At 40.5% G+C, this 16,762-nt stretch overlaps 1 protein-coding gene across 1 annotated transcript in view; it reads left to right on the top strand.

The window, feature by feature from the left end:
- Positions 1-1,627: 1,627 nt before the first annotated feature.
- Positions 1,628-16,762, top strand: part of FAM107B (family with sequence similarity 107 member B) — a 205,001-nt gene continuing 189,866 nt past the window's right edge. Inside the window, exon 1 of the mRNA XM_061126263.1 lies at positions 1,628-2,038. Coding sequence (XP_060982246.1) covers positions 1,628-2,038 — 411 coding nt within the window. The remainder of the gene's footprint in view (positions 2,039-16,762) is intronic.

Genomic DNA, 16,762 nt, shown 5'->3' with positions numbered 1-16,762 from the left:
CAAGAATAATGGAGTGGGTTGCTGTTTCCTCCTTAAGGTGATATCTTCCCAACCCAGGCATCAAAACCATGCCTTCTGTGTCTCCTACATTGACAGGTGGATTCTCTACCACTGAGCCATCTGGAAAGCCTGTTATTTCAGCGAGAGGCTTGTCAGGTCCAGTGGGGATCAGAGACCAGATAGAATAGCAGGGGTCTTGAACTTTCAACCAGCCTTTCTCAATAGCCTAATCTTCTATTAGAATCTTGAAATTTCAATGAATCAGTTTCTGTCTCCACAAAATGGGAATTCATGATATAAGATCTACCACCTGTTTGAGCTTAAAAGCACATCTTGACATTATATTAAAAGAGAGAGCAAAACAATAAATTAGAATTGCCAATATACCCTGAAATCTGTGACCTGAAAGTCACTATTAATGGGAAAACCATTACAGTATTATATTTCTCTAACATTGCTAGCAGATGCTTGGCTAAGGAAAAAAAAAAAAAAATCTCAATTTTTTTGAGCATTGTCTTGGAATGTGGTTATAATTTTATTATTTTATTATTTTTTTACCACTCACATGCTGAAAAATAGAAGATCTATGCTCAAAAGGGCATTATTTTCCAAAATTAAGTAATGTACATAGTAGATGGACAAAACACACATTCACACATACATAATATTTGTGTTAAGTGCTCACACTATCACAAATATTATTATTATTTTTTTGGTGTTGTTGAAAATTAATCAGGGACTTAGCATGGATCATAAAAAAGCAAATTTTGTGTGTGTTGTGTTCTTATTCATGTCTTATTCTTTGTGAACCCATGGACTGTAGCCTGCCAGGCTCCTCTGGCCATGGGATTTCCCAGGCAAGAATACTGGAGCAGGATGCAATTTCCTACTCCAGGAATAAAACAAATTAGCAAAGTCTTATTTAGAGCTAGAAGAGGGACAATATGGATCCTGAATACTGGAAGCCTATTTGGGAGAAGATTCAGAAAAGATCAAAAAAAGTCCTGGAGACATCAGATACAACATGGACCTCTCCAGACAAAAGGTTCAAGTCTACCTCCTATTTTAATAATGAAGCAGCTATCAGGGTTGAGGACCCTCTTGGGGGTCTTCATTCATGATGGATAACTGGGTGGTTTTGTTTTGTTGGGGGGAATAAATATTTGAAGGGGGTAACTGAAGAAGGTTATGTGGCTGTTGTGATGTTACTGATATGTGGACTGACGCTATTATGGCGGATGCTATCAGCTACATTATCTTTATGCCTCCAAGGTAATCTGAAGCAGCTGTCCATTGACTTGGCACTACTTACACTGAAGCGTCTGCCCTGCCCAGGGACTGTAACTCAAGTCAACCACATGCCTCACAGACAGCTTTCTTTAGCCACTGACAGCATCAAGGAAGGAAGAGCGTGAAATCACCAGGGATGGACGCGTCCGAAGCAGGTGTTAACTGCCGAGTGACTCTCAGGGCGGGTGGCCTGGCCATTTCCTAACCTTCTTTTCGGGGGCAACCGCTAAAAGTCCTCTTCAGGCAAGGAAACAGTTGCTATAAGGAAACGAGGTGATCAGAATCCTTGCAAAATTTCCTTTCCCCCTGTGAACTCTGCAGTGTTCCGCTGCAGGTCATGTCCACGTGGAAGGCAAGGCTGGCTGAAAGACTGAAGTCTCCGTCTGCAAGGATGCATCCGTTCCCATGCTCGGCTCTGCTTGCTTGTTTTGGGAACACAAGGGAGACTGCTCCCTTAGATCAGGCCAGCGCAGCTGATACCCATTCCACCATCCATGTTCAGCCCAAGGCCAAAGCGGACCGACACCCAAGTCACCTGCGAGGTGAAGAAGGCACTGCAGAGAAAAGGAGAGATTCAGGTGCCCATTCAGAGACCAATGGCAGTACAAACCGAAATTCAAGCAACCACTCTGCCGTCCAGCCCGCTGACACCCCTGAGGATCTGCCTGGGTCTCCGGATGGAGGATCAGTTCATGAAGCAGTTACTTTTCAGCCTTCCATTCCCAGACCATCAATTATTGAAATGCCAGTGGTGAGTGTTCCCAATGCTATTGTAGAAGAAATGGAGTTGAGAGAGAATTTCGTGTTTGGTGAAGGCCAAACAAATGGAAACGAACCTGTTTAGCATTATTAGTGAGTAAAACATTTTGGGAACTCTTACTAGTAAGAGGAAGTGATCATTTTCTGAGACTTACAGGCAGAAGAAGGGAGTTATTTGGGGGAAAAAAGAAATGGTGCTGCTGCTTTTAACAGGCAGTTATTTATTCATATATCTACTTTCCTGTTTCTGGTATTACTGAATTTTAACTGTTAAATATTCTTATTGGATTGAGCTATAAAATCATTTCAGAGTTCATGGTAATCTCAATTTGGAGAGGCAGTACAGAAGTAGGCTTTCTTGAATGATGTTTTCCAAAGATACTCCTTGAGCATTTTGGGGTTGTATTCCTGGCCATTTTGCTTAGGACTGGATTGAAAAAAATGAGAGGATCCACTATTAAGATATTCTGATTTTTTTTAAGATTATTTTTTCTATCTAGTCTAACAAAATCACTTTTCATCTGACTTGCCGGTTTGAACCTAAGAAGTCTCATTAAGCAGTGAAAACTGACAAAGAGTGAAGACAGGGTCAAAACATGATTTTAAAAATAGTTTCATTTGACATTCTACAGGCTTATATTAAATGACTGAAACTCAGCTCTACTGTCCACATCTTTCTATTCTGAGACTGAACCAAGGATTTCACCAAGCCCTCTGTTAGAGCAAGAACTGTAATTTTTTTTCTAAATCAAAATCCAAAACAGAATGTCAAATAATTTTTGTTCAATTTTTTCAGTTTATACCCAGATCCAGAGTAAGATATTTTTATAGTAATACTATAGTCAGCATAGTGGATGTCATGGCTAAGATTATATTTGTTGCATTAGTTAAAGGAACTAATGATGTACTATTTTAATGAGCTGTAAGAATTTCTTTTGAGTAGAGATTCCAGTAATTCAGCACCCACCCTATGTTGCTAAACATAACAGCAAATACAGGATTGATTTGATTTCATCTTTCTGTTTTAGAGGCATATGTGACACAGGGGTTCTGGATAAATAAGTGTATTCAAATATAACCAATTAAACACAGCAGGGTAACACCGTATCTACTGTCTACTGGTATGAGCAAAGCCAAGGATAGACCAAAGAGGTGAGGCAGGGCTTTTGATGGAACCAGCCATCACACACACTGCAAGGCTGAATGTAAGTGCCCCAAAGAGAGATGTAAGATGGTTCAAGGAGGTTGGAGTGTCTGGAAAGGTACATTTTTCAGGGGAAGTGAAATTTGGGATGGGTCTAGAAGGAGGGTTAGGATTTTTAAAGGCAGAGATGAAGGGAAGGACCTTGCCAGAAAAGGAAATTGTGTAAACAGAAGCTTGAATGTGGGGGGATGCAGCACAGGAATAGGCAGGTGCATCAGGTTGGCCAAGTTGGAGAGACATCTGGAAAAGTAAAATGAGGCCCAAAGTGGTTTGAATGCTATCATGAGAAGGCAGTAGGGAAGCTTTGAGAATTTTGAGCAGGGGAATGTCATGCCCGGGATTTCATTCTGGGAAGATAAATAGATGGACCCATGTAGGAGGGATTAAAATTGGGAAGACTGGAGCTGAGAGGCCATTGGAATTATCTGGGCCTGAGGATGGTCACAGAAGATACAACAGGAAGGTTGGGTGGGAGGGGTAGAGAAGAAAGGATCCCACAGTGGACTCTGGGTTCCAAACTGAGTAGGAAGGAAGGCAAGATCAAACTGGGAGTGATGAAAGGGAACACTGCAAAATTCAGTTATCAGGATGTACAAGAAGAAGGGGATTCCATGGGCATGGTAAACGGCTTCTCTTTAGTTCAGATTTGAGGAGCTAACATTTACAGAGTACTTGCTGTACGCCAGCCATTCTTCTAAGTGCTTTACACAGAATATTCCATCGTTACCTGGTTACAATGAGGGGACTATTCTTATGATTCCCATTTTACAGAGAACATTGATGCTCAGAGAGAGTAAGACGCTTGCCCTAGTTCACAGAGGGAGGAAGTGACCCAGGATTAAAGCCCAGTTCTGTTTGATTCCAGTCTATCCCCTGAATTATAACAAGCTTCCACTGCTTATTATTATTACTATTATTTGTGTGGTGTTTGAGGATTTACAAGTAAGTATTCTTATGTGATCTCACTTGATTTGCAGCTAATTAAAATATTATGTGTGCGTGTATGTATATATAATTATATATAAATGTGTCTGTGTATATAATAGTAGTTATTTTTATTAATTTGCTTAACATGGTTTTCTCTTAGTTTCATAGTGTACAACACTATGGAAAGAGATGCTTCCTACTTTGCATCCAGCTGATGACAAGGCTTTGTGAACAACAGTGTGGGATTGTTTTGAGATCTTACAATTAGAAGTGCCACAGGATTGCCCAGAGTTTTCATTACCTAGTAATTTTGTTGTGACATGTTTCTCCTCAGCAGATGATGAATGAGCTTTTTTTATTACAGTCTTGCCTGGAGGCAAAAATATTTCCTTTTTGGATGCACTGATCCTCATCACTTAAGCTGTCTTGGTAGAGGCAACAAATAATACTCTTTAAAAAAAAAAAAAAGAGCTCAGCCCCAGAACATAACCATAGCTGACAAATGAGTCCCTCTATTTGTCTTTAGTTTCCTGGGGTTTAGACAGGAGGGTGAGTCATTTAAATTTGAAACAACATCTGGTCTGAGCAGGATGGCTCAAGATAGGGAGACCAAGTGAACTAGTTAAAAAGGAAAGGTTTTCGTTTATGTAAATAGATGTGTGCACATCTGTATTTATGAAGTGGTACCAGTTAGTCTTCAACCTTTCGTGGTGGTCTTTTCCCTCATCCAGGATGGTGACAACAATCCCAAACTTGGAATGTGTCTTATAATTGCTGCTATCTTCTGATAATGATTTTTTTCTTTCTTAGTGGTCTTAAAGTAGAAAAGTCTTATAATGGGTTGGACTGTAGAGTCAACGGAAGAGTAGGATGTTGACTTTTTCAGCCAAGAAGTACTGTGCCACGACAGCCCTAGTGGTAGAAACCAAGAGAGGTTAAGATACAGTCTGTGAAGCTGCTTACATTCTAGTGGGAGGAGATACAGTTGGGTAAACAGGCAGAGTCAGTGCAGTACGAGAAGGCTAATGGGTCAACACCAGGTGCCATAGGAGCACACGGAAGAGACTCTCATTTTAGCCTTGGGAAGACAAGGCGGGGCGGTGGGGGGATAGAATATATGGAGGAGAAGGGTTTCTACTTTGTTCTTTTTTTTTTTTTTAACTTTTTTTTTACTTTGTTCTTTTATCACTGCACATCAACTCTGCCCTCTTCCTAGATGAATGGTGCTGTGTTTCTTGTCTCTCCCTCTCCCTTAACAAAGCTGGCAGTGTAAGAAAGACACAGCTCCCACTTGAAGCAATTAAGGGATTCTTTTTTTTTTGTTTGTTTGCCATGTTATGAGGCATATGGGATCTTAGTTCCCACACCAGGAATTCAACCCAAGCCCCATGCATTGGAAGTGTGGAGTTTTATTAAAACCACTGGACAACAGGGGTATTCCCAACTAAGGGCTTCAGAACAGCTCGGTAGTTTCAGAAAGCCTTTCTATAGCAGTAGCAGGTTTTCATCTAGTTCTTACTTCAACAAAGTAGCCATCTTGACACAGGAAGAGAAAGTAAATGTGGTTCAGGAAATCATTCCTGGGTATTTTAACTAAAAGTTGGTTTTACAAAAGGGAAGGGAGACAGAGCCCATACTGGAGCTGCTAACTGCACTGATTTTTCTAACAGGCTGGCTTTGCTACTAGGCAGAGAAGTGGTAACCCAGACATGCCCAGGACCCAAGTGGTGGTCTGGTCAAAGTCTCGCAGTCTCAGGCTGTCACAGCTTCCACGTTGTTCTGCAGCCATCACTACCATCCTTCTCCAGAACATTTTTCATCTTTTCCAGCTCAAATTCTGTATTCATAAAACACTGACTCTCCATTGGCCCCATTGGGCCTTCTTCCTACTCCCGAGCAACTACTATATGAATTTTAGGATAGATTTTTCTATTTTAAAAAAAATTATTGGAATTTTGATAAGGATTACATTGAATATATTGATCACTTTGGATAGTATTTATGTTTTAAAAATATCAGGTCTTCCAATCTATGAATGTAGTTTGTCTTTCCATTTATTTGTGCCTTCTTTAATTTCTTTCAGCAATGTTGTGTAGTTTTCAGTATGCAAGTCTTTTGCCTTCCGGGTTATGTTTATCCCTAAGTATTTTATTCTTTTTGAATTATTTTCTGAATTTCCTTTTCTCATTGTTCATTGTTGGTACATAGAAATGCAACAGTGAATTTTGTACATAGGTTTTTTGTCTTGTGATTTAGCTGAATACATTTATTAGTTTAAATAGTTGTGTGTATATCTGTGGAATCTTATGATTTATACATATTAGATCATTATAATCTGTGAACACAGATAATTTTACTTCTTCCTTTCCAATTAGGATGTTTTTTATTTCTTTTTCTGTCTAATTGATCCAACTGGAACTTTCAATCAGTTCAGTTCAGTCACTCAGTCGTGTCCGACTCTTTGCAATCCCATGAACCGCAGCACGCCAGGCCTCCCTGTCCATCACCAACTCCTGGAGTCTACCCAAACTCATGTACATTAAGTTGGTGATGCCATCCAACTATCTCATCCTCTGTCATCCCCTTCTCCTCCTGCCCTCAATCTTTCCCAGCATCAGGGTCTTTTCAAATGAGTCAGCCCTTCACATGAGATGGCCAAAGTATTGGAGTTTCAGCTTCAGCATCAGTCCTTCCAATGAACATCCAGGACTGATCTCCTTTAGGATGGACTGGTTGGATCTCCTTGCAGTCCAAAGGACTCTCAAGAGTCTTCTCCAACACCACAGTTCAATACTATTCAACAATACTGTGTTCAATAGAAGTGGCAAAAGTGAATATTCTTGTCTTGTTCTGGATCTTACAATATAAACTTCTAGCCTTCCACCACTGAGTATGATGCTACCATTGAGTACAATGTGGGTTTTCCTATATGGCCTTTATTATATGAAATAATTTCCTTCTATTCCTAGTTTGTTGAGTATTTTTATCATAAAAGGGTGTTAAGTTTTCTCAATACTTTTTCTGCATTAATTGATATGGTCATATTTCCCCCACTTCATTCTGTTAATATGTTGTTATACTGATTGATTTTTTTTTTATTTTGAACCATCCTTGCATTCTAGGAATAAATGGTATAATTTCACTTGGTAATGGTATAATCCTTTTAATATGTTGTGGAATTCTGTTTGCTAGTATATTGTTGAGGATTTTGGTCTCTAGTTTTCTTTTCTTGTAGTATCTTTGAATTGGTTATTGTTGCTCAGTCACTAAGCCATGTCCGACTCTCTGCAAACCCATGGACTATAGTACGCCAGGTCCCTTTATCCTCCACTATCTCCCAGAGTTTGCTCAAATTCCTGTCCATTGAGTCAGTGAATTGGACATCAGGGAGAGAATTATCTCACATTATAGAATGAGCTAGGAAGTGTTCCTCTGTCTTCAGTTTTTGGGAAGATTCTGAGAAGGATTGGTGTTAACTCTTTACATGTTTGGTAAAATTCACCAGTGAATCTGGCCCAAGGCTTTTCATTGTTAGGAAGGTTTTGGTTTCTGATTCAATCTCCTTACTAGTAATAGATCTATTCAGATTTTCTATTTCTTCATAATTTAGCCTGGGTGAAGAGGAGCCACTTCGATAGCATCACTTAAGTATGGTACTTGCAATCATGATTACCACTTTTTGAGCACTATTAATAGTTTAGGGTGGTGCTAAATGCTTTCCATGGATAAACTCACTTGATCCTTCTAATCCTTCTACAGTGTTAGTTCCTCATAATCCCAATCATTCCTCTGATCAAAACCCTTCAGTGGCTTCCTCATTCCCTCAGGGTAAAAACCAACTCTTAACAGAGGCCCACAGGTCCTTTGGGACCTTCCCTGGTGGCTCAGACAGTAAAGCCATCTACCCACAATGCAGGAGACCTGGATTCAATCCCTGGGTCAGGAAGATCCCCTGGAGAAGGAAGTGGCAACCCACTCCAGTACTCTTGCCTGGAAAATCCCACGAATGGAGGAGCCTGGTAGGCTACAGTCCATGGGGTCGCAAAGAGTCAGACACGACTGAGTGACTTCACTGCACTCACAGGTCCTTTACAAAGTATGTCTCATTACCTCTCTAAACTCACCTCCTACTGTTGTTACTGATGGGAAAACCAGGACTCAGTACAGTTAGGCATCTGGTCCATTTAAAGGTAACCTTTCCAGCAGGCTGGGAAGCTCAGTTTAACCAGTTAAAGCATGACTTTCTTGGGCTGTGCAGAACTCATGCTGCCAATAACTGGTCTAGGCTCCATGCCCATCTTCCTCTTTTCTTGGCACAGTCTTTGTTAAGACCTGGGAGAGTTTAATTAACTGGGTTTCAGCTTCCGTGGTTAGAATCGGATTCCAGCCATGCTCTCTTGAAGCCACATCAAGGCTATGTTAATTGTTATTTGGTGTTGGAGATTCCTGGATGCCTGACAGCAGAAAAACTCTTGGAGGTATTCACCTCCACAGGCAACTGATCTCATTTAAAAAATTGATTTTAGTTTCAGTGTGGTAAAGTTGCCTTGAAGCCAAGCCTTGGGAATACCTTCTATTGAGGGCAGTGTTATTTCGAATCATACTGTAAACTTGTGTGTCACACAAGCTTATCATACTGTGAACTTCTGTCACACCCTCATCCCACCCTAATTCTGCATCCTCTTTACTTAAGCATTATTAGGGACAACTCTGCTAGGCTGCACTTCTACTTCCTAGTAAAAACCAGTGTTCTTGCAATTTCTTTAGAATGAAATCTTCCCTTTCCCCCTATGGATCCTAATAGAAGAGAACAGAATTCTAGGCTACCTGTTTAAAAAAAAAAAACAACAACAAACCCTATTAAGAAAACTTTCTGCTAGACAGATGATTTGACATAAAAACAATTCTAATAGAAAGCAACTTACAGACTCATGCAATCAAATGTTAGTTTTCTAGTTCCCTTTCATGATCCTAGTGAAGTGACAGCTGCTCAGTCATGTCTGACTCTTTGTGACCCTGTGAACTATACAGTTCATGGAATTCTCCAAGCCAGAATACTGGAGTGGGTTGCCTTTCCCTTCTCCAGGGGATCTTCCCAATGCAAGGATTGAATCCAGGTCTCCCACACTGCAGGCAGATTCTTTACCAGCTGAGCCACCAGGGAAGCCCAAGAATACTGGACTGGATAGCCTATCCCTTCTCCAGCGGATCTTCCTGACGCAGGCATTGAACCAGGGTCTCCTGCATTGCAGGTGGATTTCTTTACCAGTTGAGCTATTAGTGACTCCTAACAAAATAACAAACCACCACCTCACTCCAACCCCATGCCAATACCAACAAGGATATCTTAATAAGCTGGTGGGACTATTATTCCATTCACTTTAAGCCCTGATAACTTCCCATGTAGGTTTCTACTTTCAAAAGATGTTAAGCATACTGGCACGATAGTGCATGATATACCCAGTGTACTCAGACAGGAATTTTCCAATCCAGATATTCAGTTGCATCCCAACTGGAAAAGAGAGAGACAGCTTCCTGGATTCTCTTAGAATGAAATAAAATAAACAGTCCTCATAAAAGCATGCACATTTATAATGAACAACTTTTGACTACTGTAGACCTTCTGTAAAATACTACAGGGGATGACAAAAAAGCAAAATTTTCAGACAGTTTAGAGCAGAGTGAAATAATATTCTAAACTCAGAAATAAAAGCTTAGTGTATAATTTCATCAAAATTGAAAGCATCATTTTCAAATGAGGTTACTCCTGGGTTTACCATTCAGGTAAGAATAGTACATATGTTCTAAGTAGGCTGCGATATGGTAGAAGGAGAGGTACAAAAGGAAGAGGTCAGCCTATATTTGAGCTCCACCTATTTCCAGCTCATCAGAAAGAACCTGGCAATCTGCCCATGACCGAGCTGACCCTTTGCCCTCCTTTTCATGGGTGCTTAATAAAAGAGCAGGGTTTACTTTGTTTGTAGGCAATGACCTACGAGTGTCTAACCAAAGAGCCGCCAAGGAGATTCCAATTTTTTGACAAGACCCATTTCCTCAAAATAACTGCTTTTGTAGAGTTGGGATTTCCATTCTCTTGATTATATAACATGCGGTTGTACTTTAGTTGAAAAAAAAATCTGCTATTTCACTCGCTGAGTACACTGGAAACTTTAAGATTTCTTACCCTGTAGGAACCATAGCGACTAGCTGAATGAATGTGCTATATCAATCACAGAAAGTTAGAGGGTTTTTTCCCAGCCAAGGACGTGTGTTAACCTGGTCTGAACAGCCTTTACTTTCGCACTCACAGTTCCTCCATTCCAAAGAAAACAGATCTCATCACGTTAAAACTTTTTCCAATGTGAGGTTGACACACTTGCTTTTGTAATTCCGTATCAGGGGATGTGAGAGTTGGGGAATTTGAGGTGATTAGAGGAAGACAGAGTCTCTGCAAAGGGCACAGGACCTGCTATAGGAAGTGTTCATGATTTTGTTGTGTGAAGCTGGTTTGTGGGTCTCCCACATTCAGTTAAGTGGAAAATTACAGCCCAGGCAACTGTTAGAATCTATCCACATAGGCGTGATTTGGTTGTCCACAGCACGAGAGGAACTTCCCCCCAAATGGACCACCTGCAAGAGGGAAGTCAGTTTCAAAAAACTGTGTCTCATGTTACTTATCACTTGTAGTAATTACAGTAATTTCAAAATAATAAGCTTACTTTTAAAGCTTAAATAATAAGACAACACAGTCAGGCTTCCCTGGTGGCTCAGTGGTAAAGAATCCACCTGCCAATGCAGGAGACACGGGTTCACTCTGTGGTCTGGGGAAGATCCCACATGCTGTGGAGCAACTGAGGCTGTGCGCCACAACTTTTGAGCCTGTGCTCGAGAGGCTGGGAGCCGCAACTAGAGAGTAGCCCCCACTTGCCACAGCTAGAGAAAAGCCCGTGCAGCAGCGATGACCCAGCACAGCCAAAAATAATAAATAAATAAAAACAACACAGTCTTATAAAAAGTTAAAATAGGATAAATATGTACACCTGTAATTAGAGCCAATTTAAAGTCATCTCTTTTTTTTAAATTATTATTATTATTATTTTTTTGTCATACATTGATATGAATCAGCCATAGATTTACACGTATTCCCCATCCCGATTCCCCCCTCCCACCTCCCTCTCCACCCGATTCCCCCGGGTCCTCCCAGTGCACCAGGTCCGAGCACTTGTCTCATGCATCCCACCTGGGCTGGTGATCTGTTTCACCATAGATAGTATACATGCTGTTCTTTTGAAATATCCCACCCTCACATTCTCCCACAGAGTTCAAAAGTCTGTTCTGTATTTCTGTGCCTCTTTTTCTGTTTTGCATATAGGGTTATCGTTACCATCTTTCTAAATTCCATATATATGTGTTAGTATACTGTTTTGGTGTAGTATACTGTTTTGGTGTTTATCTTTCTGGCTTACTTCACTCTGTATAATGGGCTCCAGTTTCATCCATCTCATTAGAACTGATTCCAATGAATTCTTTTTAATGGCTGAGTAATATTCCATTGTCTATATGTACCACAGCTTTCCCATCCATTCATCTGCTGGTGGACATCTAGGTTGCTTCCATGTCCTGGCTATTATAAACAGTGCTGCGATGAACACTGGGGTGCACGTGTCTCTTTCAGATCTGGTTTCCTCAGTGTGTATGCCCAGAAGTGGGATTGCTGGGTCATATGGCAGTTCTATTTCCAGTTTTTTAAGAAATCTCTACACTGTTTTCCATAGCGGCTGTACTAGTTTGCATTCCCACCAACAGTGTAAGAGGGTTCCCTTTTCTCCACACCCTCTCCAGCATTTATTGCTTGTAGACTTTTGGATAGCAGCCATTCTGACTGGCGTGTAATGGTACCTCATTGTGGTTTTGATTTGCATTTCTCTAATAATGAGTGATGTTGAGCATCTTTTCATGTGTTTGTTAGCCATCTGTATGTCTTCTTTGGAGAAATGTCTGTTTAGTTCTTTGGCCCATTTTTTGATTGGGTCATTTATTTTTCTGGAATTGAGCTTCAGGAGTTGCTTGTATATTTTTGAGATTAATCCTTTGTCTGTTTCTTCATTTGCTATTATTTTCTCCCAATCTGAGGGCTGTCTTTTCACCTTACTTATAGCTTCCTTTGTAGTGCAAAAGCTTTTAAGTTTCATTAGGTCCCATTTGTTTAGTTTTGCTTTTATTTCCAATATTCTGGGAGGTGGGTCATAGAGGATCTTGCTGTGATTTATGTTGGAGAGTGTTTTGCCTATGTTCTCCTCTAGGAGTTTTATAGTTTCTGGTCTTACATTTAGATCTTTAATCCATTTTGAGTTTATTTTTGTGTATGGTGTTAGAAAGTGTTCTAGTTTCATTCTTTTACAAGTGGTTGACCAGTTATCCCAGCACCACTTGTTAAAGAGGTTGTCTTTTTTCCATTGTATATCCTTGCCTCCTTTGTCAAAGATAAGGTGTCCATAGGTCCGTGGATTTATCTCTGGGCTTTCTATTCTGTTCCATTGATCTATATTTCTGTCTTTGTGCCAGTACCATACTGTCTTGATGAAAGTCATCTCTTTTAAACAATCACATACAGTCAAGTAATCTTTACCAAAGCCATCAAGGATACACAATGGGGAAACGATAGTCTCTTCAATAAATGGTGCTGGGAAAACTGGACACCCACATGCACAAGAATAAAACTGGACCCCTGTCTTATACAAAACACAAAAACCAACCCCAAGTAGGTTAAAGATTTAAACATAAGACCTGAAACCTCAAATCTCCTAAAAGAAAACCGGTGGAAGAAACCCTTGATATGGACCTCAGCAATGAGCTTTTAGTTGACATCAAAAGCACAGGCAACAAAAACAAAAATAAACAAGTGGGACTATATCAAACCAAAAAGCTTATACACAGCAAAGGAAACAATTAACAAAACTAAAAGGCAGCCTACAGACTGGGAGAAAAAATTTGCAAATCATATATCCAGTAAAAGGCTAATACTCAAAATACATAAGAAACTCATCAATTCAATGGCAAAAAACCAAAAAAACAAATAACCCAATTAAAAGATGGGCAAAGGCCCTGTACAGACATTTCACCAAAGAAGACACACAAATGGCCAAAGGATACATGAAAAGATGTTTAAAATTACTACTAATCAAGGAAATGCAAACCAGAAACACCATGAGATATCACTTCACACGTGTTAGGATGACTAACAGAAAGAGACAGTTTTCCTGATTTTGAGGCTGTAAGAGATTCCCTAGCTCTTGTCTTTTTATGTGGTAGCCCTTTGGCATGAATAAAATGATATCTACAAAGGCAATAATATTGTAATGGCAAAACCAACAAGCCACGAAAATGGCGTGCAGAGCCCATTTAGATGTGGGTCCAGGGCCACCTGGAGTTTAAGATCCAGGATATGATAAATGAGTTGAACTTCTGAACTGGCCACATTCTCATACTTTGTTTTACAAAGGCAAAAATACTTGTCAGTCAAGGACCTTGAATAACCATTTGTTTCGCAAGTGAAAAATGAATTAATCCTCTAATTGAGATTTAGCTAGCCTTGTTTGAAACATTTGCTGTGGTTGTCTCTGGATGTAGATTCCTGAATACGGTCATTCAGATGTTAAGCACCTCTTGAGTGTGGCCTTCGAAACTTTCTTTGCCCTCAAGAAGGAACACAAGGAAAAATGTGCTGGAATTTGGCTTCGGATGTTATTGCCTGGATGGGATGCCTGGTGCTACTGTAGCCATCCTGTAAATGGGGGAGGACACACCTGTAGATAAAAGCAAACAACCCAGAGATTGTGGAGCAGGAAGAAAGAACCTGGGTCCCTGAAGAGACCGTGGAACCACTTCAAGTGCAACTCACTGTCCATGGGGTATGCCAAAGTAGTGAAAAACAATTACACGTGTTTTAACAAAGGTGGACCCAGACTCACCTATCCCGGGGCAACTTCCAGGCGGTCTCCAGTCATCTCAAATTCAATGTATGCAAAGACAAACTAACTTTCCCCCAAACTTCCTCTTCCTTGTATCACTTAGGATGCTTTTAGCTGCAAGAAACAGAAAAATTTTAATTTAGACACTATGTAAATTAATCACCTCACTTATAAGCAAGCCCCACGGGTCGGGTGGTTTTGGAATGGGTTGAGTCAGCAGTTCGGTGAAGCCATGGAGCATCTTCCATCTTTCTGCTAGCCATCTCTGACCTTGGCTCACCTCTGCGTGTTTCCCTTGGTGGTGACAAAATGGCTCCTATAGCAGCTGGGTCACGTGCCTCCTCCCTCCCCCTAGGATCCCCACACACTGGACAATTCCTCCTCATATTGTTATTGCTCTGCTTTCTCTGTCCTCCTTTCCTTTACTGACAGCAACCCCAAAACTTAGTTCCATGTTTTTTCCTTTCTTGGCACTCAGTGTATCCCTGGATGAAAGCACTGTAATCTGCACCATATTTGTTCCTATGTCTGGCTGTCCTGATGGACTCTGAGGAGCTTGAGAGCAGGCACTGTATCTTTTTTCCTGTTCATCTAGCATGGGCAGTGCCTAGAACCATGCTGGACATGCTGAAGATACCTAACAAATGTTTACTGAATAAATTAAAGGATGAATCAATAAAATCAAAATCAGCAGAGAGGATTACTATATACAAGTCTCCTTAGAGTTTTCTCATTTCATCTTTGTTTAGTCTTGCCAACATCTTTGTGATCCATCCCTTGTTTTAAAAATGAATGGAAATAATTTAAGACCACACCGAGAATAGGAGCCAAGATACTTTTTTCTCTTTGAAGGATGAACTGTTTCTTGCTCAGTTTTGAGACACAAAAAGCCAGAAAAACTGATTTTGAAGTGAATTCAGCCAGAGGAAGCACTTTTCTATCAACTGTCCTTCTAGCCTGTTTTCTGGACCTCTCAATGAACTTTCCACATGGCAAAGAACTAGCCTCTGTATCCTTCTGTTTCCCTGTTTGCAAAATGAGGATAATGAGAGCTTTTATGATTCTAGTGCTGTTTTGGGAAGAATGACTATTTATACAGAACTTTAAGAAGTACAGGAGAAGATAGAGAATATTAATAACATAAATGATACCATTAAAATGGGAGCTGAAGAAAACAAAGAGATGCATTCACTTCATTACTCTCTGTGACTTTAATAGCATGTGGACAAGTATATAGATAATTTTGTTCACATTATTAAGACCCTGAGCTGTATTAATGACACTGCCAAGAATGGCTTACATTTTCTCCCCCCTCCCCCCACCACAATTCTGACTTTACAATGCTTCTGGCTAATAGGAAAAAAGGTGGTTTTTTTTCCTGATTAGCAAAGAAGTCAGTACCTAAAAGATATTTTTAGTTAATCTGATTCAAGCACAAAGCATATGATTTTGTACTTAATTGGTTACTTTCTAAATCTGAGATAAAAGTCAAAGATGTACATATTATTATCAAGTTAGAGGGTGTTCATGGAGAAAAGGGCTTCGCTGGTAACTCAGCTGGTAAAGAATCCTCCTGCAGTGCAGGCAACCCCAGTTCAATTCCTGGGTCAGGAAGACCCCCTGGAGAAGGGATGGTCTACCCACTCCAGTATTCTTGGGCTTCCCTGGTGGCTCAGATGGTAAAGAACCTGCCCGCAATGCGGGAGACCTGGGTTTGATTCCTGGGTTGGGAAGATCCCCTGGAAGAGGGCTTGGCAACCCATTCCAGTATTCTTGCCTGGAGAATCCCCATGGACAGAGGATCCTGGCAGGCTACAGTCCATGGTAACATGAAGAGTCTAAGCAACTATGCACAGTGCAGCACATGGGGGGAAAAATGTAATTTGATTTAACAAGGAAAAAAATCATTTCAAATAAAAAGTTCCTCAGGTTATTTCTCTGTGCTTTCAGTTGTTGTTGTAAAGACTAACTTGGGAGTGTTAAAGTTTTCATTCATTCCTGAGTTCCACAAACTTTAGTAGGGACCCAATACATGCAGTGTTAGTGGCTGAATTTGCCACAAAGAACCAAGCACTCATTTTGCCTTGGAGTTGCTTGCTGTTAGTTAGGACAGGGGTCAGGCAAACAAACAACAAACTATAAAACCCAAAACAAACAAGCAGACAAAAAACAGCTGCAAAATGATGTCATCAATGACAAAATGACATTAACATTGATCTCATTTCTATGGCTTATTACTCAAAACTGTGGCTATGCGTGCTCAGCCGTGTCTGACTCTTTGCAACCCCATGGACTATATAGCCTGCCAGGCTCCTCTGTCCATGGAATTCTCCAGACAAGAACACTTGAGTGGATAGCTACTCCCTTCTCCAGGGAATCTTCTAGACCCCAGGACAGAACCAGGGTCTCTTGCATCCCATGCAGATTCTTTACCATCTGAGCCACCAGGGAAACCCAGTTGTTAAAAACGTTTATAAGTTACGCACACTTTTTTCTTTCCCATCCGATGAAATTGCCATAAACTCAAATGATTGTGTATCAGTTTCTCATAATTATAATTTCAAATTTTTCCCATTTTGCTGTCTCCTCTCTCCCCATTTCCACTGAATCC

This window comes from Dama dama, chromosome 23, assembly GCF_033118175.1.
Source record: "Dama dama isolate Ldn47 chromosome 23, ASM3311817v1, whole genome shotgun sequence".
Taxonomy (NCBI): domain Eukaryota; kingdom Metazoa; phylum Chordata; class Mammalia; order Artiodactyla; family Cervidae; genus Dama; species Dama dama.
This window is presented reverse-complemented; position numbering and strand designations above follow the sequence as displayed.